The 26,915-nt window shown below is 37.0% G+C and overlaps 4 protein-coding genes and 1 pseudogene across 4 annotated transcripts; 2 read left to right on the top strand and 3 right to left on the bottom strand.

Moving 5' to 3' along the window:
- Positions 1–450: 450 nt before the first annotated feature.
- On the bottom strand, positions 451–5,320 carry LOC110733428 (light-sensor Protein kinase-like). Its single transcript, XM_021913477.1, has 2 exons — positions 1,109–5,320; positions 451–952 (listed from the first exon to the last, which is right to left on the bottom strand). Exons 1-2 carry the CDS (start codon positions 3,321–3,323, stop codon positions 783–785), a joined length of 2,385 nt encoding a protein of 794 aa, XP_021769169.1. The 5' UTR covers positions 3,324–5,320; the 3' UTR covers positions 451–782.
- A 119-nt stretch (positions 5,321–5,439) lies between these two features.
- On the bottom strand, positions 5,440–10,260 carry LOC110733429 (annotated as a pseudogene).
- Positions 10,261–11,580: 1,320 nt separating this feature from the next.
- Positions 11,581–17,756, top strand: LOC110733426 (mucin-5AC-like). The gene is made up of 5 exons (XM_021913474.1): positions 11,581–12,395; positions 12,595–12,706; positions 14,487–14,601; positions 15,362–16,561; positions 17,070–17,756. Exons 1-5 carry the CDS (start codon positions 12,194–12,196, stop codon positions 17,322–17,324), a joined length of 1,884 nt encoding a protein of 627 aa, XP_021769166.1. The 5' UTR covers positions 11,581–12,193; the 3' UTR covers positions 17,325–17,756.
- A 421-nt stretch (positions 17,757–18,177) lies between these two features.
- LOC110733427 (clathrin light chain 2-like) lies at positions 18,178–20,991 on the bottom strand. The gene is made up of 3 exons (XM_021913475.1): positions 20,570–20,991; positions 19,291–19,444; positions 18,178–18,790 (listed from the first exon to the last, which is right to left on the bottom strand). Exons 1-3 carry the CDS (start codon positions 20,860–20,862, stop codon positions 18,446–18,448), a joined length of 792 nt encoding a protein of 263 aa, XP_021769167.1. The 5' UTR covers positions 20,863–20,991; the 3' UTR covers positions 18,178–18,445.
- A 595-nt stretch (positions 20,992–21,586) lies between these two features.
- LOC110733425 (pleckstrin homology domain-containing protein 1-like) lies at positions 21,587–22,769 on the top strand. The gene has a single exon (XM_021913473.1). It carries the CDS (start codon positions 21,994–21,996, stop codon positions 22,450–22,452), a length of 459 nt encoding a protein of 152 aa, XP_021769165.1. The 5' UTR covers positions 21,587–21,993; the 3' UTR covers positions 22,453–22,769.
- The last annotated feature ends 4,146 nt before the right edge of the window (positions 22,770–26,915 follow it).

Genomic DNA, 26,915 nt, shown 5'->3' with positions numbered 1-26,915 from the left:
AACCCGACCCAAACCCGATAAGAAGTATGACCCGACGTGACCTGACTCAAGCATGACCCAACCCAAACCCGACCCGCATAGGTTATGGAATTTATCTGAATCGACCCGGCCCGAGTTGACCCGACCCACTCTTACCCGACCCGTTTACCCAAATTGACAGCTCTACCTGTGGCTCTATAAAAAATTAAAAAATTAATTGTGTCATTGATAGGGTAATTGAACAAATATGTAAATGCGACAAGACTGACAACCAAAAAAGGAAAAAAGATGAAAGACAGAAAGATCATTACAAGAAGATACAATCATATCCAAAACAAAAGTACTACCTCCGTTACATATTATTTGCAACGATTAGACAGTTTCCCTCGCTACTTTATGTCAAAACATTGCAAATAATATGTAACGGAGGTAGTATTTACGGAACAACAAGTTTCACATAATCAACAAAAATTAAAGTATATGATCTCCAAAAAATATTAGAAACCTCATAAAATAAGGAAAGTTTTACAGCTTGAAAATGGTTTGTCCAAAATTTTCCTGCACCTTCCACTAAAATTCACTTGGAAGTAGAATATAATCTAAAATGCAGTTCAGGGATTGTAAAGCTGTAACTGCAGACGGAAATCGTTCCTCCGAGTGTTACCAAGTGATCCCACTACCCTGAATGCAGGGCACAATGCTCTTACAAAGGACAGTTAACCATTAGGCTTCAGAAGTAATTTGTGTACTAGGTAACCAACTGATGTATGAATGAAGAGATGCAAGTAATCTTTTGTTATGAGTTAAAAACTCGAGTGACCAGGTGAATAACCAGCTTGTTTGTGTTTACTCCTATTCGGCTTCTGTGATAAAGGTTGTGATTGGTACTGCTTGTCTGCAGTAATCCTTGCAGTATGACCACGCCAACTTAGAGATGAAGTTCCATTCACATTCACTTTACCCTTTGCTTTCCCTGCAGAACATGCATTTGGTTCAGTGTAAAACTCTGATGTATGAGATAAAAAAATATGGGTGTAAAGATGAATTAGCAGTGCAGTTAAATCATATTGGTATGACAGTAAACATACAAAATCAAAATCAAACAATCTTAGCTGCACATAGTGCTGACCTGGATCTTTGGTCGTTCTGACACTACTAGTTTTTCTCAGAAACGGAACCTTCTTATCTGGGACTTTCTTTTCCGAGCTCTCAGTACATGCCGGTCTTGTTTCAATGTGAGTTTCAAAGGAATGTGACGTATTGCAGCTTTTCAAAGGAGAAGGCCGTTTCTTTTCAGGAATATTTGTGCAGACTGATCTTGTATGTTGTGCTACCAAAGATGAGCGACCTGCTGCTAAGCTGTTTGCTTTCCTTAAACGTGAAACTTTCAAATCCGGGGTTTCCACAGACACAGACCTTGCATCATGTGTTTGCAAGAATTGGTCGTCTGTGGTTATGCCATTGACCCTCCTCAGAACTGAGAGTCTCTTCTCAGGAATCTCTAAGCACAATGACTGCGTGTCGTGGGCTGGTGATAATGAGTCTTCTAATACATTGTCAATCTCATCCATAGGAGATCCAATAACCACCTCACTATGTGAATCCCAGCTCTTGTCTTTACTGATCCCATTGAGCTTCTCTTTCTCTGCTATTCTGTAAGAAAACAACTGAAATGGAATCAGTGAAACAGGAGTTACCGCAGCACTAGCCTCTGATGGGAACTTCTTCATGAACCCGGCTTCTATATCACAAAAATCTACTTGAACTATTGATGGAATCTCAGGTTCTGCTAGATGAGGGTTCATCACAATCAGCCTCTTGACATAACGTAGTATCCTACAAATTGAGGAGAAACCTGGTCTCAGAGTTGGATCAGTTTGCCAGCACCTTCTAGTCAAATTTGCAAGATACTTGGGCAAAGCAAACGGGAATAAAGGCCGTTCTCCTGCCTTTATATTTCTACTCATTTTATCTCCCTGAAGGTGGCCATCTTCGAAAGGAACTTTCCCTGTCAAAAGCTCAAAACAAAGCATCCCAAAGCTGTAAACATCGGCTTTCTCAGAGTACTTGTATTTTCCACTGCTCCCTGGCCTTTCTTGTTCAGTTAACACCTCAGGGGCATGCCAAATAAAAGTGAAAACTTCATTTTGGTTTGGTGGGGGGACTCTAGCAGGCATAGTTTTAACATTCTTCAAACCAACACCAGAGATTTTCGCATGAAAGTAACCATCTGAAGATGAATTTCTAGGCTTGATAACAACATTTGAAGGGTTCAGATCTCCATGATAAATCTTCTTAGAGTGAAGGTATTCCATGCCTCTCGCAATCTGAAGCATGATGTCAACTGCAGCTGGGAAAGAAAAAAGCATCCGTCTTTTTGAACTAGAAACCTCCTTTATATGGCTTCTAAGATCCTTGCTCATCACCTCCATCACAAGGAAATACTCTTTTTTTTCCTCGTCGTGGAATCCACAAAGATACTGGACTACATTAGGGTGGGAAAGAGAGAGCAGAAAAGAAATCTCTGCATTCAATAAGGAAGGCTCCCCAAAAAAGTGTCTCAAAATAAAACTCTCCCCTAACCAATGTATCTCTTTAATCTGCATTCCTATACATATGCGCCTTCTCACATGATAATCCTTTGCTCCAGTTAAAATAGAGCTATGAAAGAGCGATTCTTCCCCATTCATCTTCTTCATAAGCAAGTCACTGAGCCGTTGATCTTGCTTACTCATAGTGAAAGAAGGCGAAACCTTCTTCTCCTTAATCATTTCGACCAAAATCCATTGATCTTCTTTCCAAACATTGCACATCCTATGCAAAATATCTTGGGAAATTAAATATTGTTTCCCATATTTCCACATGAAAAGCTTTGGATCATTCCATGTCATATCATACTTGTTAGACAACATGATCCTCTTCTTCTTCATCTCATCTAAGTCGAGCCCTGATATTTCCCCTGCTGTTTCAATCGCCTCAACAACGATTGCAAAGTAGCAAAGCAAGTTATGCACATGAAATTCAACAGCATCTCGATTATTATGTAAGTGCAGGGCCTTAACCCACCAATCCTTAGAACAATCCATGCATTGTTTCACATACGATTCTGCTTCTTTAAATACTCTATAAAGCTCCTTTAAAGGTTGATGTAACGCTTTCCATTTCGTGTTCTTCTCTTCTAACCTAAGGTTCAGCTTAATTTCTTCTGATAATGTTTCAAAGGCTAAGTTAAACATGTCAAACAACAAACTGCACTGTCTTCTGTTTATCTGAGCATCGCCTTCTAATATCATCAAGGCCTTCATGCTTCCTAAAACTTCCCCTATTTGCCTGAATAGCTCCATGTTTATGTTTTCTCCAATGAAAACAAAACTTTACAAAAACAGGAAAAGTGTTTCTTTTGTGATCAAATTTTCTGGGTGGTTATTTTAGATTTTGTATTATGTTACGTAACAAGAAAAGAAATCTAGGCTACGTCTCTATGATCAAACCAGCCTAACTCATCCTTTCCGATTACAAGATAAACACATCATTATATGAGGAGAACCAATACACCTTGGTATGATTGTTGTGGCAGAGATTTAGAGATTCACCATGAAGTCTGGCCGCCTAATTAACAATTAGTCTGGGTCATTTTTCAAACAAATGCTCTGTAATAAAATGTATGGATGATCATAAGAAATTGTGCAATGTAATACCTATTAATCAATGTATAATGCAAACAAAAATGCAAAAAGATGAGTATAGAACAATATGTGATGATCATATAATATGAAAAGGCTAGGAACAAAATTATAATAAATACCTGTTGATCAATGTGTATGTAACCCTGAAGATTTTTGTAAAACGGATTAAAATTAATTATTAGTTGATTGTTTTGTCAGACTTCCATCAAGAAAAAGAGTTACTAATAGAAGAAATTAAGATAAAAATAAAAAATGTATCTTCTCAAAAAAAAAAAGAAAAAAAAGTGTAATCTGGAAATCTAATAAATTAGAATCAGACTTAAATGAAAATTAGTTGCCAAATCACAGGTGGGGAAGAGAGAGATAATTTGAATCTAGAAATTCTGAATTGAACGACAGCAAATTTTAAAACTTTTGTATTCGAGGATTAGAGGGAAATATATTTGTATGTGTTAAAATAGACTTTTTATGACCGCTTGTTTTCCAAATTCCGAAATTACACCGTTGGTAAAATATCAATACTTCGTCCCCTTTTTTTTACATAACATATTTAGTATGAAGTATTTCGGTTATTATTACTCGATAAAATTGAACATAAAAAGAAACGTATAATGTTTCATTAAAGAGAGGCATTTGTTTTTTTTTGGTGTTTAAAGAGCCACGAGGGCGGGGTGAGAACTCATTAAAGAGCGGCATTTGTAACTTAACTTTTTTATTAGTTTTACAATTACTTTGACCATTACGTGATAGGCAGTTAGGCACCTCTTGCTAATCCTCCGGGGCGTTAAATAATCTTCTAAAATGGTTTCTAATTTGAAAATACGGAGTACATGTTAAAATCACGCATCAAACGGTGTAATTAATTCTTCATTTAACCAAAAAAACAATTGCTGTAGTCATCTCGTGAATGATTGGTTAACATACACCATCGTAAAATTAAATCTGTCAGATTTAATCCATTATAAATTTGCTTAATAAACCAATTAAAAATAAAACATCAATTTTATTGCTATGTATATAAAGTCTTGTGAGATACAACGATGGAGAGAGATAGTCATCAACGAGCTTGACAAGGGAGAAAAGATTGACGAATAGGCATTAGATCTGGTAGCAAATTAGAGAGGGGGGGGGGGGGGCGTCATGTATGGTACATGAATTGAAAAGGTGACATCTACACTGCAATGCTTTGAAATATACACTGCAATGCTATGCACAAGGGTCAGGCTAAACCATAGGTGTGACAAGAGCAAGTCTTTGGTCAACTGGTCTAGCCCGTCGCATAACCCATTAATCCAGCAGAGCAGTTACAGATACTGCTGCTACTCTGAAATTAGTATCAATCCTGAACAGTAGCAGAACATAAGTAATACGAGTGCCACCAGCACCGTAGTGAGGCAATGTGACACAATCACTCAGGTTTTGATCAACCACGTTAACACTTGATAATATACCCAAATTGAAAAAGTAGTTTCTTAAAGACTAGTTGGGTGATTACTGATAAAATCAAACAACTACCAAGTAACAATACAACAACCAAGTATTAATCCTGCTAAGAACTCCAAATAAGACATACCCCATGGAGAAAGAACGGAATAAGAAAGAAAATGGAAACTCGGTCCATCCAAAAGACCGACCCTTTATATGTAGCCACTCCATAAAATTGTTCCAATATATGTATAGCATTAAATAAAAGGAGCATTATCATCATAGCACACACACGCAGCAATGGAAGCAGGAACTCCCTGCTTTAAGCCATAATAAAAGATTAATGGAACTAACCAAGCGAATAAACCATTCTTTCTGAGAGATGTGGCCCAACGACCTTCATGTATCTCAACAATTGGTTTTTCAGTTGTAATTGACCAGAGCGAAGAGCATGTTGAAATTCCTTCAATCGACGAGAAAAGAAAGTCAAACAAAGAAAAATGAACAGACACAATGTCAACTACACAATCAAAGTGAAACCAACCTAAAAGAAGCCACTACACGATCAAAGTGAAACCAACCTAAATGATATTCAATTTTTTTATAAAAAAAAAAAAAATTAAAAAAAATATCTCCACCCAAATCAAAAAGAATGCGACTAAAATCAACATTCTCAATGGGAGTTGAGGCAAGATCATTGGTTTCAAATGATTGTTCATCTTCTGATGAACCAGAATCAAGCATGTTCTCCTCACCCCCCACATAAGAGTCATTAAAATCTTCATCACCGGGGTCATCATGCTGCTGATCCAAATGCTTTCCTGGTTCTTGGGTCGACATTGGGTCCCCGTTTTCCATGTTGGCATAATCTGACAATACAGCATACCGTGATCTGTCAAGCAAAGCTTTTGCAACATCATATGGAACCCACCTACAAAAATAATCAAGTACTGTTAGGGAAAAGAAATTATTAAATACTTTGTAAATACTATAACCAAAATCTTCAAAGCAAGAAAACAGACATAGCTATGCAGGTTTAAAATGTCCAATTGTCAACAGAAAAGAATATTTGCTCCTAATGCTTAAGCTTATCACCCAACCTGAATCCTCTCCCCCAGTACCCCCCATCCCTCAAGAACAGAGAGACAAGCCCAACCTGCTTTTCATTGTCATACCACAAAGACCTCAAATACATGGAAAAAGAAGACCTGAAAGTATGCATAATTGAACAGCAGAGAATTTTTCTCAGACACAGGCACCAAGGAAGCACTATGCAAATGATAAATCTATTATGGAGAGAGAGGGAGAGAGAGAGAGAGAAAAAAAAGAGAGAGAGAGAGAGAGAGCAATACAGCAACTCCATATCCTAGAGGATTTATGAATGAAACACCATGCCAGTTATCATATTCAGGGGGGAAAAAAAAAACTTACTCGTAACGAAGAGGACATAAAAGTTCTGATGGCCAATAAGCAGCTTTATATCTCATTTTGCTGCAGGAGTGAATGTAATAACCAAGATAATAGTATTGAAGACTAGGACAATGCCGTTGGTTTACTTTTACACAATTTATCTCTTGCAAGGCAGAGTATTTACCAAGTGATAAAAAAGCAAAATCAGGATCCCAAAATAGATATTTGCTTGACAAGCTCTTAGGAAGGATATCTATTACCCCAACAGCAATGAGCCGCCCATCAATCCGATACTGTTGATGGAATGCACCAAATCCACAAGAAGGAACAGTATCATCACCAGTTGGAGGAACATATATCAAGGGTGAATCAACAAGAAACCTTTGATAAGACCCCGGATTGATATCACCAGGTTCATCATTGTGAACTTTTATCTGATATTTTCTATACAAGGCAAACTCTTCTGGATCAAAACTCGACTTATTTAAATGGATTTCCAGTTTCCGCTTCTTTCTCTGAGGGTTTTCAGGTATCATGACATGTCCTTTACTTTCTTGCATTGGAGATTCTCTGGACATTCTAACTTGATGAGACTCTTTATCAGAACGGACCTCCTTTACCGCAGAGTAGAAGTTTAAGTGTCCATTGCAGGCTTTTATTGATAGATTAGGTACTTCTACAAGATGCTGCAAAGCATTTGCCAACTCTTCTGAAATATCTTTGGGGGATAAATCATATGAAGACCCTATTACAGCCAAACTGTCTTTCTTTGTCCCGACATCATTGGCATCTGACTTTGTCCGTCTCAATGTAGCTGCTAGCTGAAATGAAATACTGCTTGTATATAAGAGATCTTCTGATCTGTCAACCAACCGTCTCTTTTTGGTCTGGAAAATTTTTTTACAATACCTTTTGGATATTGAATATCACATGGTAAATCCTTACTTTTAACAAATGATTGGATGGCAACATCTATTTGCTTGGATAGATAATCCAATAGCTCCTCATCCTTGGTACTCTGCTCATGTCTTCCTAGAGATTCCGTTTGTGATGAGCTGGACAATGTATCACCATGAGCATGTACTTGTGACTCCCCGGATTTATCTACAAGTTCTTGTTTTTTACCATCCCATAATCCGTCAAGGTACCTACCCATTGATTTCATATAGACCAGCAGACAGCGGAGAAAAAAACAATAGAAGTTGAAGACTATTATCATCAGGCCAGGGAAAGGAAAAGGTTGGCATCACTGTATGGCACATTCACCAACTCGTGCAAAAGGAAATCACATATGGGAAAGGTATTTTAGTTAAGGAATAAAAGATGCCAGAAGGCCCAGAACTCCAGAAGTAAGCAGTGGTTAATTAAATATCAAGTATTCTTTCAAAAAAAAAAAATTAAATATCAAGTATTTCAGATTAGAGTCTCTAGCTACATGGGTGTTGTCCCATTATTAACTCTGTGCATAGATTTTAAAATTCCTTGTGCTAAACTTTTTCCAATATTTGTTAAGAAATGAGAAGATTTGAAGATAAACATAATTAAAAAAAAAAATTTAAGCTATGAAGAAAACAATTAAGGCTGCATTCACATAAACTCCACATTAAATTGAAGTATGAGAAACATACCTTTGCATTCTCTTAGACACCCGAATTTGTTCTTTAGAAGGCGAAAATTTATCAGCTTTCAGTCGTATGGTATATTCAGGGCAGCATGTTGTTTCCATCAGGTTTGTACAGATAACAGCCGGATCTTCTCCAACCTCGGTCCAGGAGATCTGAGAAAGATGCATCAAAGAACCCAGTGTAATTGCAAAACAAATCCAAAGCACTAGCAACTAAGAGTAGATGCTTAATCCTTTGCAGGGCAATTCAGCAGGCCAATTAAAATCCACAAGAAAATTTCCCCAATTTGTGCAACAAAGCATATTCACACTTGAGCCACACGAAGCCCTCATCCTATTTGGGCAATGAATACTAATGTCATGTCCACATCTTAACACAATTCAAATCATTATAGATCTTAGATACAGACGGTTGGATCGACTATCACAGGTACAGGGGCAATCATAAAGGCATCTCTCTACATCATCATCAAATTTTCCATTTCTTTACAAATAACTCAAACATGGAACTAGGTAAGAAGGGTATTTCCCTGCTCAATTTCTGTTACAAGAAAAACACAGAAAATATATGCACTTGAGATACTACAGGATAATGGTTCAGAGTTTCCATTATGTTTGGCATCTCTTCGATCTTCAATTACTTTTTAAAAAGCTCATTTTTTAACAAGGAAATCAAGCACTAACTTAACCATGTCAAAACATCATTACACCTCAATGATGCAAGAATGAAAATACCATAAACATAAAGGAGATAATCAATCCCTTATACTAGCACAAATCTCAGCCACATGATTTTATTAACTAAGACTGTAAGACAAGATACAATTATAATTATGACAAGATGCAAAGATACCAACCTTGATAATCATAAACTGTAAGGTTCTTTGCCCATAAACCTGCAAAAAAAAAAAAAAAAAAAAAAAACTGAATTTTCGAGTGTATAAAGAATCATCACAGATGTTACAAACATGATCTTCTAAATTATACATTCTACAAAATATGTGTATCAACATTACAAAAAAGAATCCATCCTTTCTACTCGTATTTATCAGATAATCGTATCCATATCTTATAATTCAAGGCAACTACCAGTTTCCTACATGTTTGTAAGATATTTTAATTTCAACATCATTTTTCTCCACAGCGTTTGTAAGATGACTAGAACTATCACTCCTACTGATACATAAGTGATTCATGTTTCTTCGAGTTTCAAACATCGAGGCCGAATAATGCTCCAAGTCTACAACACTTAGATACATTGCCTTTTCTACCGTCTAATTTGTCAATGTGTATGAACAAATCTTACATTTACCCACAAAATAAACACAAATCATCTACTTGTATTAAATACATAAAACCACGCAAAATCGTAAATTATTCCACGAAATAAGAAGAAATCATCAGTTGATCACATCGTCAATCCGCCATAGTTCAAATTTACAATGTAAATGTCATTAAAATGCCATGATTATTCACAGATCAATTAGGTAACATTACATTAGATTAAAAAACATGATCAAGCAAATAATTCAGCTTAATTTCAAAAATTAATCAGAGATTAGAGATAAACCATGAGTGACACTGGAGCGAAGGCCGGATTTACAGTAACCGCAGGTGGAGCGACTCCTTCCGTAGTCAACAACGACGCTATCGCCGCCGCTGCTGCCGCTACTCGCTCCACTTCTCCTCATTCCTTTACCTCAAAATTCAGAATTACAACTACGAATTTGGATTACAAAAATAAAATTTCCTGAATTTGAAGATCAGAATTTCTAATTGATTGGATTTGATTTGATTACTTTGGTTGTCTGAAAAATTCAATTGATTAAACCCTCATCAGTTGTGTTTTCTGATTTATTTTGGCCTTGGAATAGAAATTGAGATATGCTGACTTTATTGTATAGCTTTTGAAATTATATGAGAGGTGAAATGTAGAAAATGGAAGTCTTTTTAAATGGAGGTTGTAATTTTATTAGACTAGTGTTCAGCTGGTCAAAAGGGCCGGAAAGAAAACGAGTTTTGGAGGAGGAAGGAGAAAATATGAGATGATGCGCTCATTTTTATTTTTATTTTTGACCGGTAAACTACGGGGAGGGGGCCCATCCTATCACAGGAATGGGCTCCCAGGGGTGTTCAAAAATATTCGGTCCGAAATATCCGATCTGAAAATTCGATGATCCGATCCGGTTTTTAAGGTTTTGAATATTTCGGATTGGATATCCGAAAAAAAGTTCGGATTTCGGATCGGATTTTGTCCGAAAATTTTAACTACCCGATCCGAAAATCCGACAATCCGAACCGAATATCCGACTATCCGATCCGAAAATTCGGATATCCGAAAATTTCGGATCGGATCGGATCCGATTGGATATCCGAAATTAAACAGCCCTAGCTCCCATCACATTGGGGGGAGATGGAGGGACCAACCATCCCTCCATCCCCTCACTCCTCAAGATGATGCGCTCATGTGATTTAAGACTTTAAGTGACATGGAACTAATAATTGGTTCAAGCGGTAAGCAACCTGATGTCGTTTAAGGGAGGTTTCGGGTTCGGTTTCGTACCTCACCGAGTCATCGTATGTAGAAATTCTTGTTGGGAGACTCACTCTCACCTATCATAAGCCAAGGGTTGGATTTGGATGTAGTCGAAGCTAAACTACGGTAAATCGGGTGGGCATCCTAAAAAAAATGGATTGATTTAACTCTAGCCACTTTAGTGAGCAAAATTTTTTTTACTCATTCTCTCTCTAGCCACTTTCTCTCTCTTCCCAACCAAATTTGCTTATGAGCATTTTTTATGAGGAAATTTTATCTCACTAGTGATAAAAAAATAATTGAATTGGTCATGAGTATACTATTTTATTTTGCTCATTGATATAGTAACATTTCTACTATTTTTGCTCATCAATTTTGGATGAATGCTGGGGGCCACGTATTTACTATTCATCTTCAATTTTGCTCATCCTATGAGCAAATTCTAACTTGCTCTTGAGCATATTTTATTTTGAGCAAATTCTAACTTGCTCTTGAGCATATTTTATTTTGCTCATTGATCTATTAACATTTCTATCATTTTTGTTCATCAATTTTGCTCTCCATAAGCAAAAGAATGCTCACTGATATGAGTGTTCTAAGAAGTGCCGATTTAGTAGGACCTTTCATTTTACAAAAATAAAAATATAAAGTACACCGTATTAGTCTATTGTATGAAGTTTAGAACACAAAAGCATTAATGAGGATAGGCAAAGAGTAGGACCAACCCCACCACACCACCCATGAAGTAACAAGTACTCAAAATATGAAAATACTCATCAAGGACTAAAAAAAGAATCCAACTCCAACAAAAGACACACACAACACAAACCTGGGAGTTGGCCCCATCTTCCCATTAATTAATCATTACCATCTTCATCTAATACTCCTATTATTATTATAAATCATTTTTATATATTTGGTTTACATGTCGTTTTATCCTAATCTCTTCTTACCAAAAATTCATCCTTTTTTTCTCTCTCCTCTTTCCTTAAATTGAAATCCAAACAACACTTTCCTACCCCCCACTCTCCCCCCTTATTTTTTTATTCCCCATTTTACCCATCGCTTTCATCTCTATTTACATCCTTGCCACTCTTTCTCTCTCCTCTTTCATCTTCAAATATTTATTTCTCTCTCCTCTCTCTTCATGTTAGCTCATTCAAACTCCAAACAGTTCTTCTCTTCAAAGCATTCAAATTCAAATAACTTGATCTTCAAAATTTAATTAATTTCCAGAAACTTCTTGTATTTATTCTACTGATTTAGGTTAAATTTATTGGTTTCATCTCAAGTTTCTGCATAAAACGCTCATTTCATCAGTTATTCAGCTGATTGAACTGCGACATTTTCAGCGTTTTAGCTTTGTTGCAGATCTCTGAGTTTGATTAGCAGTTTGTGGAAATCTGAGGTTGTGATTTTGCAGTTTAATCGGTGTAATTTCTGGTAAGATTGATGAGAAATTAGGGATTTTTTTGTTGTTGTGGTTGAGCTTCGTAATTTGTGCTAGGGTTTTTGAGAAGTTGAATTTTTGCGATGAATCGGAGTTTTAGAGGTCCTGAAACGCTAATGCCGTCGATTAGACCTAGGGTTCCGCAGCTGAAGAGTCACCATTCTTCGGCTACGATGAGAGAGAAAGAAGACGACCTCGCATTGTTCCTTGAAATGCGAAAACGTGAGAAGGAGAAGAACGATCTTATGCTACTTCAAGATTCTGGTGAATTGGATGAATCTTTAGGTATACTTTCTATTTCTGTAATTTGTTTTTTTGAAGTTTTAATTGGTTTTGTTTGATAGTGTTTGTTGACTTCAGTAGTAGCTATTGTGATTGTTTCTGTATATAATTGGTTGATTTGATGATGTTGTGGAGCTATCGGTTTCGTCGATTTCGGTATTGTTTTCTGATTGATTGCTATGATTGTTGATGGATTTTGTAGTGTCGCAAGCAGGAAGTTCACCGTTGTTCAATATTCCTTCTGCCACGGCGGTGAGGAAGACGGGCCCGGATGAGTTTTTAAATTCGGATGGTGATAAGAATGATTATGACTGGTAAATCTAGCATCCTTCATCGAAAGATTGATTTTTAGGTTGTTGATGTATAGTATACATGTAGTATGATTTGGTTTGCATCTAAATTTGAATATGTTAGTAGTTTAAGATTGCATTTTGCTTAATTTGGAGATATGTTAAGTTGTTGTTTTATCAATCATTACTTGGTATTCGAGTGCTCTTATAAGTTGCTGCTTCCACTTGAAGCAAAATCCAACAATAATTATGGGTGCCTTTTCAGAAGAAAATGGAAAGTGTATTTTCCATTTTCCAAGCTAACACCTTATACACGTGTTCTTGTCCATATTATCTCTAGATTGTGTATTTGGGTTAGATTATATTGTGGACAGATTGCCCAAAAGTTTGGAAATTGAATTTATGATGAGATGAAAATTTTAAGACAGGCCACATACTTCAGTGATAAGGATATACAGAGTAGAAAGTTTAAGGGCAGTACAAATATAGTGACAGATGATATTTGAATGTGTAAGAACTATCCGTCTAATTTGTCTCATGATGGATAATGATATATCAACCATAATATTTTTCTCACCTTCCAGCCATCCTACACCTCTTGTACCAAATGGCATCCTTGTCTACAAATTTTCATGGATGGTTCATTATACATAGCAAGAAGTAATAGCTTCCAGCTTCATGTTTCTGAGGAACCTATTGTTCTGGACATTTGGAGAGATGAGGCTGTTAGGAAAATTTTCTGAACAAACTAAAGGCCTGGAGATTCACAACTGTATGTTAGATTGTAATGGAAAAACATTTGTGGAGGGAATGTTTACCGAAGAAGGATGTTTACAAGAGAGTATATAGGATGATTGCTGTAATCCTTCTGTTACCCCCTGAAAATATAGATATTGATATCATTAGCTTCCTCTATTTCAATAGAAAATCGAATGAGTATTAAGATGATTATCTTAAAGAAAAGTAAAATCTTGCTTCCATCCAACATTGATAGGGTGTGTAGATATATGCTAAGAATATTATCAAAAAAAGTTTGCAATCCAAAGCAGTTTGATGATGCCATAAAGGAAATAAAGATACTTAGGGTGCATTATCTTCATTTATTTTCATCTATCTGGGAAGTTATCTGAACTTATATTAGTTGTACATGGAACTTTTGTAATCGTTATATTCCTAAATTTAACTTTTTTTAAACTTGTTTTCCCTAAACTTAACTTATTTGAACTAATCAGAACTTATTTTTTCCTAAATTTGACTTGTATTGAAATATGTTGAAGAAAATTTAACCTTATCCAGGAAGTTTCCGGTTTAGAACACAGGGCTGCTATTTTTAGCTATTACTTTTGCTTTTATATTCCGTTGTTGCCTAAGGGGCTAAGGGGCCTAGGTAGCTGAAGCTTCAGCCTGTAACCAGCTGTCTACCTTGACTTCTGTACATCTGGAGGCATTCTGTTATAATATTTGTTAGTTTGTTTTTCGCTCGCATTGAGTGGTGGGATGTCTGATGTTGGTACTAGTAATGATGTTTTAATTGACTATATTAGGCTTGTTTTAACTTTTAATTGCTGTTATCTTTTTTCTAGTGCCTTTGAAGTAAAATGGATTACAATTCGAGAGGTTTTCAGACTTTATAGCTAGTTTTTTTAGCATAATTGGAGCAGCTCAGTGCAGTCTAGTAAATTTTTGGCCATGAGATTTATAGGATTGGTTTAGTTAAGGTGAAAGAATTGCATTTCATTTTGGGTTTTAGTCTCTTTTTTCCTACTTTAAAGGCTTCTTACCAGCATTCACTTTCTCATTTCAGGCTTCTGACCCCTCCTGGTACACCTCTCTTCCCTTCACTGGAGATGGAGTCAAGAAAGGCCTACATGGATGACGCAGAAGCTCCGAAAGCTCAACCTACCGCACTGAGATCAAGAGTAAGAATACAGATGTCCAACGCTGGATTATATAAACACAATGACAACTGAATAATCCCAAGTAGTTTACTTCTTATATGAAAGATAATACTGCATATATCACATGAAATTGTACGAGTTAAAGAGAGAGGCTTTGGGGATTGGGTGTTTTCATTGAAGTCAAGATGAGTAAGCTGGAATCTCTTCTCTGTGGGGGAAATTAATATCTTATGAAGCCCTTTTCATTGCTTAAAGTGATAAAGTATAATGTTTCCTTCCTTGTCATTTAGTTTTTATTTATGTAGTAAATGGCACAAATAGGTGGGAAGAAGCCTTTTCTGCATATAAAAGAGTTTGAATGAGCTTCATGTATCGTTGTTTATATATCAGATCCCCGCAGAACACCTGTCCAAAAATATGAGTACAGATGGGCCATTATGGGTACCCAAGTACCTAATCTTTTTTTATGGAAGGCTTTCTAGTGTTCCGATTATATCCATGATTGATGCTTTTCCTTAATATTTGTACAACGTTTGTTGAGATCTGATGGTCCATAATCCGTAATTAAGTTTAGCATTAGAACTGTTTTAATTTATCGCCTACCTTTTACTTTCATGGTGATCATCTTATTCTTTGATGTTACTTGATAAGTTTCGAAAAGCGAGAGAGAATGCCAATAATGGGGAATTGGGGGAAGTGGGCAGTGATAATTCTTAATCTTATTAATGTACATTATGTGATCCTATTTTTTCTAAGTTCATCTATTTTAACTGTGATGTAGTTGGGAAACTCCCAGACAGAGACTACTACAGGGAGGAGCAGCTTGATGCCAAGGCAGTCAAATACATCCTCTGGGTTGACATCTTCAGCTTCAGGAATGCGGAGGCCTTCCTCATCAGGGGGCCCAGGGTCAAGGCCACCTTCTTCAGGAGGTCCAGGGTCTAGGCCCCCCTCATCAGGTGGTCTAAGTTCTAGACCAGTGACACCAGGGGGTGGATCTAGACCTGCGACGCCAACTGGCCGGCCTTCAGTGCCGTCTTCTAAACCTTCAAGATCATCTACACCAACTTCTCGAGGCACACTTTCTTCTTCTAAGCCCACACTACACTCCTCTTCCCCCAAGCCCTCTGGTTCATTGACATCAGCTCGATCCACAGCTTCTGTGACATCCACTAGGTCTGCAGGCCCTTCAAGATCCTCGACCCCAACCAGATCCACAAGGACTACAGCTCCATCAGCTGGGCCATCAAGATCTTCCACTCCTACAAGGCCCACTGCTAGATCTTCAACCCCAACAAGGCCTACTGCCAGATCTTCAACCCCAACGGCTCGGCCTGCCGTTCCTACATCCCGACCCACATCCAGGGCATCAACTCCAACTCATCGTACGTCGTCATCAAGTGTTCCCAGTGTTACTGCATCTCTTAACAAGTTATCTTCTTCGATTAGTAGTAAGTCAGTGGGTTCAGCACCATCTAGGAATACTGTGCCTTCGCGTGGTACATCTCCAACTGTTAGATCTCGGCCATGGAATCCATCTGAGATGCCTGGTTTTTCATTAGATGCTCCACCAAATCTGAGGACCACCCTCCCTGATAGACCCCTTTCAGCTGCTCGTGGTAGACCTGCAGCCCCCGCTGCACGTTCTGCTTCTATGGAGCCTGCCAGTAATGGAAGAGCAGGAAGACGTCAGTCTTGTTCACCTTCTAGAGGGCGGGCCCCTAATGGTGGCATACACTCTAGTGGAAGTTCTGTCCCTGCAGTAAATCGAGGACATTCCAAAGTAAATGAAGACGTGAGTCCCGTAGTTATTGGGACAAAGATGGTTGAGAGGGTGATTAACATGAGAAAGTTGGCACCACCAAGACAGGATGACAAACATTCTCCTTGCTTATCTGGAAAGTCAGCTTCATCACCTGATAGCTCTGGCTTTGGACGGTCACTTTCTAAGAAGTCCTTGGATATGGCTATACGGCATATGGTGAGTTAATCAATTTTTCTGTCATAATTTGTAATAAGTAGTATATATTTCTTTTTGCGTAATCATTTAACACATCCTGTTAAATTCTCTTATGACCTCATCATCTCAGCTTCTTTGATTGTGAATGTGTAGGGTTTACCATGTAAAGCACTGTTTTACCTCATGTTGGTCTTCATAGGCATCTAATTCTGATAAAAAACTATGAGTTATCTTTTTTATTTTACAAAGATTTAAACCACTTGTGGGAAGACGAGGATCCTATTAGTGTACTAGGCAATTATTGTAGGTGTATTAGAAACAAGGCTGTTTATATTTGGACCTCTTCATGATTTGTATAGTTTACCAATTTTGTTAGATTAGAAGCATTACATTTGGACCTCTTCAGACCCTGCATATATATATTGATGGGTTATTGTTATCTGTTTTTGACTATTAATTCTAATTATATTTTGTAATGCGCATTTTACTGGTATGTACAACTGCTTCATGAATTATTTTTCTCGTGTAGGATATAAGACGAACTATCCCTGGTAACTTGCGGCCATTAATGACAAAAATTCCAGCTTCTTCTATGTACAGTGTGAGATCAGGGCCTACAGGAAGCAGGACTGCTAGTGTTTCTGATTCTCCCCTTGCTACGAGTAGCAATGCCAGTTCTGAGCTCAGTGTCAATAACCATGCTGGACATGGTAGTGAATTGGAAGATGACCTAGTCAGCGATCATCGGGGTGGTCATGCTTCACCTACCACACATGATAGGTGACATTCTAATAATCTGCTCCCAAAAATCTTCAATTGCATTTCCTTGTCTGGCGGTTTTGGGTTTCATAGAGGAATTCAGAAACAAAGTGGTTTCTTAACGGATTTGCAGGCTGTTGTGATGTATGTGTGTAAAGTTATCAGCATCTGCGAAATTTAAATTTATAATTTAACGGCCCTTGTACTATTAGAACTTTTTTAGCTTAATTATCCTTGTAGCTGACTTTTCGGACATCTTGTCATCTACTGATATATTGGTATGCTAACTATGAAGATCATTGATTCACCCCAACAGTTGCTGTAGATTGTGTAAGCTTGAAGACTGAGACTTGTATGACCAAATGCACCTACCACGACACTGCAAGAAAGACGAAAGGGGAAATGTTAAAGTTTTCTTAGAGGTTTCCTTTTTTTTTTTTTTTTTTTTTGATTGGTACATAGTAGAACAAAACATTATTCTTGCAGTTGTTTGCTTCATTGTTCTGTTAAACTAAAATGAAAAATGCACATGTGGTTTAAAAAGATTGCCTCATGGGTTCGGGTGAATTCATAAACTTTGTGCTTGAGAGTTGCCTTATGGATTCTTCTTTATTAAGTTTTCTGAGAGGATTCAAGCTGAGATTTTTGCAAAGCTAATAATTGACACCAAGTGCATTAGAGAAGTTATATTGAGTTATTCATGATATCATTTAAGATTTTAAGAGGGCAAGATTAAGATTATATTGGTCGACATAGGAAGATCGATATGAAAGAGTATCTCAAGTAAACTTCAAACATGGCACAATGCTACATGTATATATATTTTGTTTGTTTGGTTTAACAATTTACATTATATTAGTAACTTGAGTTTTCCAAGATATATAATGACGGAGGTTGAGATTAAAAGCTAATAGAATTTGAATAATGTAGCTTTGGTCTAAAGATTTCGAACATATCAAAACACCTAACAATAAATCTCATGTCTTATATTCTACCTCATAATTTACTTGTCAAGAGTTTCTAACGGGTCAAGCCTAGAATTATGCAGCATCAATATACACAGTCTATGACGCTATATCAACATTGTAAGGGCTCAACCATCATATCCTCAGATATAATACAAAGACATTTAACATAAATTAGTCATCATGCAGCGACTACAGCTTCTGGGGCGGTTTCAACAGCTGCAGTCTTGGAGGGCTCAGCACTAGAAGTTGTTCCATTGGTCTTAGCATCTGCAGGTGGTGAGGCAAGTTTTAAATGGGCAGGAGTAGTGTGTTTCAGCTTCACAAGTATCTGCCTCATCCTTGCAAGGTCAGTCGGTTTCCCAGGCTTTGGTCCTTGGATCACAGCAATAGAAGGCTTCTTTTCTTGCTCTTTCTTTCCTCTTTTCTGTATAGCAGGAACTTCATTAGGAATGAGCTCTGCTATTGCCTTCCAGTAATTCTTGTCTGCCTCCTTGTGGAACTTCTCATGATTGGCCAGAAATAACTGCAAAATCAACACAGCATTTCAGGACACAAGTCACTATAAATTGGTATCAAAATGGAAAATCATATTACGGAGTAGTTGCTAACAATTCACTATACAACAAAGATTCCCACTCATTGCTTCTTGCCATCTAAATGACGAAAAATCAGAAAAATTATGCATCCTACAACTAACACGGATTGAAAAATGGCTGGAGGAGGGTATTCTGAATCATTAAGTCTAATTACTGTCAAGTGTGAAGAATTCAACCCAAGTATTTTGACATGAAAATGAAACCGGCATGGCAACTTATTTTCCACCACTAATAAGAACCTTAAACAGTCAACTACAAGTCATTCCCCAATTTAGAAGTTCACATTTGCCACAACAGAAAAAAGTACTGTAAGATTGTAATTGTTGTGGTTCCATGCAATAAACAGAGAATATGAAGTCCATTTATGAAACTTGATTTAATAATCATCATAGACAGGCTACATACGATCACAGAAACAGAATCTTACCTCCTCTTTCTCTCTGTTGTTGTTTTTATTGTTTTCACATGTAAGCTTTCTCTTTTCATGGAAGGCAACTTTGTACTCATTTGCTTCCTCAATGATCTGGCTCAGTATTTCTTTCTCTTTCTTCTCCTTCTCTTCCAGTCGAATAGCGTTTTGTCTGAATAAGCCAATAAAATTGATCACCAACTGATAAAGACACATGTATATGGAACTTGTATTTTGAAAATTATATTGTCAGAACTCAAAATATTATACTCCATATACTAAAAAGGTTAAAAAGTGACAATTTATAAAATAAGCAAGTTCAATAGATCAATGCCTTTAACCTAAAGCTAGTAGCACAACACTCCATAAGCATAACTGCATGTAACAACAACATAGGGTCCGGAGCCAGTATGCATCCGGCCATTGCTGAGTTCTGAAGAGGTCAGGGGAGGGGGGGGGGGGGGGTCGTTGAACCTACTAGCCTATCTGACCAGCTTAGGTCAGTTCTATTAAATATTAATCATCAGTTCCGCTCACTTCTGTAATGGAAGTCATACAGACATAATACTAAATATGTCTCACAATGCCTGTCTAATTTCCTCTCTTGAAAGGTTTGAAATAGCTTGTCCTGGTTAACAATTACTTCTAAAATCTCACATTCTCACTAATGTCTATCCTTAGAAGCCGTTTCAGGGTATTCATATATCACAAAATGCTAGTTTTCACAGTGAAAAGCGAAGCAAGTATAGCAACAATTCGAACCCCACCCCACTACACTTTCGAACTTTACATTGCTGCTCTAATGATCCACATTTCCCAACTAAATACATACGAAGTATTAGTCTGTCTATTAGATCAACAAACTCACAGAACCTAGTATTTCCACTTGAAAAAACATGCTCAAATCAAAACGATAATATGCATCCGGTCCTTAAACCAAAACATGAATTGTTGCTACATTCCCCAAATCCAAAGGCGAGCTAACACTCATTCCACAACCATTGTTGAATTACACTTTCCTCATTCAAAGAAATTGCATAATTCTATGAACTAACACGGCCAAATTTTGGGAATTTCACAGCAAAAAGTACAATTCATAGTATACCTAATCAAATTACGCAATTCAATTTTAGTTTAAATTTCAAGTTCAATTCAACTAAAAAAAGAAAAATAACCTAATTTACAATCAATTAATCAGTTCAACACTTAGATCTCACAACAACACTCAAAATTCAACAAAATTAAAAAATAAAAACTGAAAATTAATCATAATTGAAAGCAATTGAATTACGCCTACCTCCGCCATTCACGAAGAGCAAACCCTTCCTCCTGCATTTCCGAAGGCGGCGGCAACACCGGACCATTCACGTCAACAAAAACTCCATCATCAACCGAATTTCCATTAGATCCAAAAACGTCATCGTTGCTATCATTGAAAACCACCGAGTCATCAACCGATTCCTTGATTGACTCGGAATCGACGAAACTGGAGTAGCCATCAACAGCAACGTAGCCATCTTCGTCTTCGAAGGGGTGAGTCGAGCCGGATGGGTTTGAGTCGGGCCCGAATTCATCAGGGAAGGAAGACATTTCTGAGTAGCGAGTTGAGTTGCTTAACTCGGAGGATGTTGTCAGAGAATGTGGAATGGTTGCTGGTTAGTGTTGATGAGAGAGAAAATGGGCCTTAATTTGGATTTTATGAGGGTTATAAATAGTAAAGTGTTTTTTTGTATTTGGCTCTTGCTAGTGAATTTTCTAAGAGTTAGTTCTCTTCGTCTTATCTTCACTTTAGTTCCTAATTTTCTTCTCTTATAAAATATTTAGTTTATTTCATCTCAGAACAGACCATAAGTTTTTGCAAAGTTATTGTCAATTTGTAGCCTTATAGGATAGAAATTTTTCCAATTCTTCAAAATTATATTGTTGATGTGTTTAATGAATTTCTTTTGATTTACAAAATTCGCATGCGAATAATTAGAGATATCAATGAGGCAGGTGGGAGTGCGAGATGTTGGTTTCCCTATCCTCGCCTACGTTGCTATCCTCATCCCTAAAGTGTCACTTATGATGGAGTTGAAATTTGTCTCCATCCCTGCCCTTGACATGTATATATAATTAAAACTCTTATCACCATATAATCCACCTAATACCCAATTACACCAACCTAATGAAAGAGAATAGTACAAATGTGGCATAATTGGTTAAATTTGGTACATAATAAATAATAAATTATGTGGGAATGGCCTAATCAAACCAGGCACGAGGTAACACCATATTATCCTCTAAACTCAAAATATCCTCTAAACTCAAAATTGCACTCCAACTAAAAGTAGGTATGAAGTGGGATGAATGCAATTGAAGATTCACCTCCACCCTAACACCACAATTTTCTTCCCCATTCTCGACTGATGTTGGAGTCATCACGAAGGAAACATTATGAGTTTCCTAATTAACTCACTTCTCTAGCATCCCCAAGTATAACCCGAATCTATTTGGAATAATACGGAGTAATATCTTTTTGACGATAGTAAATCTAAAAAAGAAAAACACACCTACAATCAAATTTACCAAAGGGAATAATACAATTTTACAATTATAAACAAAATTTACCAAAAATTTCACTACAAATATCAAAATCATAAACAAGTCATATTTTTCTTGAAATCCACCCTATCAAAACCAAACCCAAAAATCCCAAAATCCTCATTCTCTCTCCTCTCAATGTCAAGCCTTTGGCAATCAGCTCTAAACCGGGTCCTCGGAATCGACACCGGCGGATCAACCGCCACCACCGGTTCAGAATACGACGGTATTGAATTCTGGGCCGAACCAGAGCGAGCCGGGTGGCTAACCAAGCAAGGCGAGTACATCAAAACATGGCGTCGTCGTTGGTTCGTCTTAAAGCAAGGAAAACTCTTCTGGTTCAAAGAATCAATCGTCAACCGCTCTTCTAAACCGCGCGGTGTTATTCCGGTTTCCACCTGTTTAACCGTTAAAGGTGCTGAAGATGTGTTGAACCGCCAATTTGCGTTTGAGCTTTCGACTCGGTCTGATACTATGTATTTTATTGCTGATTCTGAGAAGGAGAAGGAAGATTGGATTAATTCGATTGGCCGGTCTATTGTTCAGCATTCTCGCTCTGTTACAGACCGGGAGATTGTTGATTATGATAATAGGTGATTTTTGGTTTTGATTTTTGATTTGATGGGTGTTTTTGTTGTGTTGTTGAATTGGGTTTTTTGTTTTGTTTTCTGGGTTGTATATGAATTTTTGTGTTGTTTAATGTCAAAGTGTTTTTGGTTTTTAATGGGAATTTTGATGTTTGTTTTGTGATTATGTTGGATTTTGAGGTGTTAATTGTTACGGATGGTTTTGTAGGTCTATTAGTTGGATGAATATATGCAGATTAAATCTTGAGTTTACAGGTTTTAATTGATTGTTTAGAATGTAATTTGAGTTGAAATATTGCTGGAAAGTTAATTTATCAGATTATCTAATCTGGGGATCTGAAAGCTCTGATTTTTTTTTGCTGTTTATTGATTTGAATATGATTCTTATTCTTTCCTATTTTCTGAACTGATGCAAAGACTAACAGGAATTCTGAGCTGATGCTAAGATCATATGCAGCATTTTATTATGCATTCACATAAGACTAACATTATTGGTATCATATTCTCGGGTGTACCTTATGTCATCCCGACGTGGATGATGCATACGTTTAAGTAAACACGAATCATCAATTCTCCAAGACCATGGCATAATTTGCTTGAAATGATTCTTTCAAAACATGCAATGCTGCATAAGGGTTTGACTAATGTGATTTCTTAAGCACCAAGTTTAATTTAACAATGGCCAAACACCTAAGAGCATATGGAATCCTGGAACACAATCTTACAATTGATATGGAAGATGAATCACTAAGTTAGTGGAGTAGTCAGTCCCTACCATAATGTTGAAAACTCTGTACGAATAATGTCAAGTTATGGTCACAACCTCACAATACATGAACCTATAATTTTATACTGTTTGATGATGACATGTTTATGATTGCATGTTGAAGAATTCTCCAGAAGCACTGCTACATCCATGCAAAAGTCTTGTGAACCCACTATATAGCCAGTGCAGTTTATATATAATTGACGACCTTCACCAAATTTATCTATAGATTTATGGTAGTTTGATCCATGAATCGAGATGATTAATGATTTGGGGATTACGAGACCGGCTTATCATTATTAAAAACTACAGATAGCTACCCATAACAAGAACTTCGTAAAATCGTAAAACAAGTTATCTAATAAGGTTGTATTTCGTGTATATTTAGTCATTAGTAGGAACGAGAGGTTTTAACACTACTGAAATTTTTACATGACGTTAGTCACCCAAGTGTTACGGAGTAGAGGCCTATCCTAGGAGGGAAGTATTTAGGGAACTCCCTCCTAGAACGAGTATGATTTTAGACTTAAAAATCAACTTGAAAGTCAAAACTTTGGTTAACTGTTCTAATCTCCTATCTCTACTTCGTACATAGTAACACTTATATGCACCTAATTAACAAAATACATGATGCTTTTGGATTCAATCAATCACTCATATATTATCATCTCATTAATGAACTGAATCTCAGCTCAACCTGAGAGTGGTTTCATCTCATGTAATCCAACAAAGAAATTTGCTTACTCATGCATACAAAGATATTGCAGAAGACTTGAAAGCTCCCTTTGTAGCTATCCTATGCGAGTCAAGACTTAACATATTACATATTTACATACGCAAATGTTGCGGAGCTCTGTAACAATTGGCTTTTTGTTGAGGCTATAAAAAGCGCATGTAAAGATTTTCATAAAAGTTGATCGGTTTTCCAGAGTTCTTACAAGAATACATGTGACCAATGACTATAAAGGATTCATTTGATTAGAGGATATTGTTGCCATCAAAATACAGAGCAAGAATATTTAAAGTATAAAGCTTCAGGTTTAGCAACTTTGTTCTGTAACTCAGATCACTATCTCTAATTATCTTGTATAAAGTGAGAGTATTTAGCCTTTTATAAGTAAACTTCATAGTAAGAGCTTAACACTCTGTATGCAGTTAAAGGTCAGATATGAAGAATGCTGTTTGGAGAGAAAAATAATGCAGTCGGAACAAGTAAAATTCAGAGAGGCTTCCTACTGAATTGCTGATTACAGGCTGATAGTGCACATCATGACTTCACAACCAGTAATTTGAATGCTTCAACACAGAGAAACAGACAAAGTAACAGGATGTTAATCTACAGTATTATCCATCCCACAACTCTCCAAAGCAAGTATTCATTTGGATTCCATGTAGAGCTGTCAATTCGGGTAAACGGGTCGGGTAAGAGTGGGTCGGGTCAATTCGAGTCGGGTCAATTTGGATTAATTCCATAACCTATGCGAGTCGGGTTTGGGTTAGGTCATGCTTGAGTCGGGTCACATCGGATCATACTTCTTATCAGGTTTGGGTCGGGTTACATTCGGATCGGGTGAACAATAGGTCGGGTTTAATTCGGGTTTTCACACGTTAAAACGAGTTAGGGTAATTCTCGGGTTCGAGTCGGGTTCGGTTCAAGTCAATAATTTGCGGGTTAGAATCAGGTCGGGTCATTCTCGAGTTCAAGTCGAGTTCGGTTCAAGTCAATAATTTGCGGGTTATAATCAGGTTAGGTCATTATCGGATTCAAGTCGGGTTATATTCAAGTCAATAATTTGCAGATTACAATCACGTCAGGTCATTTCCAAGTCATGACATATTCGGGTTCAACTAACTATAAATAGATAATTATCATTTTTATCAAGCTAATTATTTCCTTTGACTATAATGGCTATAGTCTATAATTTAGGAAGATAATTTTCTCCTTTGACCATACAACAAATATATACTATATTTAACTCTTAAATTTGAGGACGATAATCCTTTCTTTTGCTGGCCTGGACCGACTTGGTCTCCCAAGGAAAAATGCTTTGATCAACAATAATAAGGTGGCCTAAATTATTGCATTTAAGGTGATTTGAAATCGGGGCATGCTCTTTTAAGAAATTTTGGAGGTTTCGATGCACGGTGTCGCAAAGTCTTGAGATTTTAGGGAATACATCTGGGGTCATATAATGCCTATTGGAAACATATATGATCATTATATGTTGTAATAGATGTTCGTGGTAGGCTTGAGTTAATGAAATCAGTGCAAGTTGTAAACCGGTAAATTGGTCGTTTAAAGGCAAAATGGATGGTTCCACCCACCCAATTGGACTCCCGGAGGATATTAGGGACCATGGTAAACATTTTGGCAATTTTTATTTTCAGGCGATAACAAGTCAAAAAATACCAAAATTAAAGGCTAAGAAACACGCTTTTTAAGAAAATTATGGAGATTTCGAGGCCCGGTGTCAAAAACCCTTGAAATTTTAGGGGATACATCTCAGGGTCATATAATGATGTTTGGAACCATTTATGACCATTATATGTTGTCATAAATGTTCGTGGTAGGCTTGATTTAATGAAATCGGTGTAAGTTACAAACCGGTAAATTGGTCGTTTAAAGGCAAATTGGATGGTTCAACCCACCCAATTGGACTTCCGGAGGGTATTAGGGACCATAGTAAACATGTCGGAAATTTTTATTTCCGGGCGAAAAAAATCAAAAAAACTCAAAATTGAAGGCTAATATCCACGCTTTTTGAAAAATTTTGGAGGTTTTGGGGCCCGGAGTAGAAAAGTATTAATATTTTAGGGGATACATCTCGGGGTCATATAATGCCATTTGAAACCATATATTCTCATTATATGCTGTCATACATGTTCGTGGTAGGTTTGAATTAATGAAATCGGTGCAAGTTGTAAACCGATAAATTGGACATTTAAAGGCAAATTGGATGGTTCCACCTAGCCAATTGGACTCCTAGAGGGTATTAGAGACCGTGGTAAACATTTTGAAAATTTTTATTTCCGGGCGAAAAAAAAAATCAAAATATTCCAAAATTGAAGGCTAATATCCATACTTTTTAAGTAATTTTGGAGGTTTCGGGGCCCGGTGTCGAAAAGTCTTGAAATTCTAGGGGATATATCTAGGGGTCATATAATGTCGTTTGGAACCATAAATGATCATTATATGTTGTCATAAATGTTCGTGGTAGGCATGAGTTAGAAATTGGTGCAAGTTGTAAACCGGTAAATTGGGTGTTTAAAGGCAAATTGGATGGTTCCACCCACCCAATTGGTCTCCTGGAGGTTATTAGGGACCATGGTAAACATTTCGACAATTTTATATACTTTCGGGTCTTCGGGGTATTAAAATGTCGTTTGGAACCATATATGATCATTATTTTTTTTTCATAAATGTTCGTTGTAGGCTGTAGTTAATGAAATCGATCCAAGTTGTAAACCGGTAACTCGGCTATTTAAAGGCAAATTGGATGGTTGCACCAATCCAAGTGGACTCCCAGAGGGTATTAAGGATTATTGTAAACATTACGACAATTTTTATTTTCGGGCCAAAAGAGTCAAAAAATTCCAAAATTGAAGTCTAATATCCACGCATTTTGCGAAATTTTAGAGGTTTCAGGGCTCGACGTCGAAAATCCTTGAAAATTTAAGGGGTACATCTCGGGGTCATATAATACCAT

The sequence above is a fragment of the Chenopodium quinoa genome, unplaced genomic scaffold (genome assembly GCF_001683475.1).
Source record: "Chenopodium quinoa cultivar QQ74 unplaced genomic scaffold, ASM168347v1, whole genome shotgun sequence".
Taxonomy (NCBI): domain Eukaryota; kingdom Viridiplantae; phylum Streptophyta; class Magnoliopsida; order Caryophyllales; family Amaranthaceae; genus Chenopodium; species Chenopodium quinoa.
The sequence above is the reverse complement of the archived record's forward strand: the minus strand, read 5'-3'. Positions and strand labels throughout refer to the sequence as shown.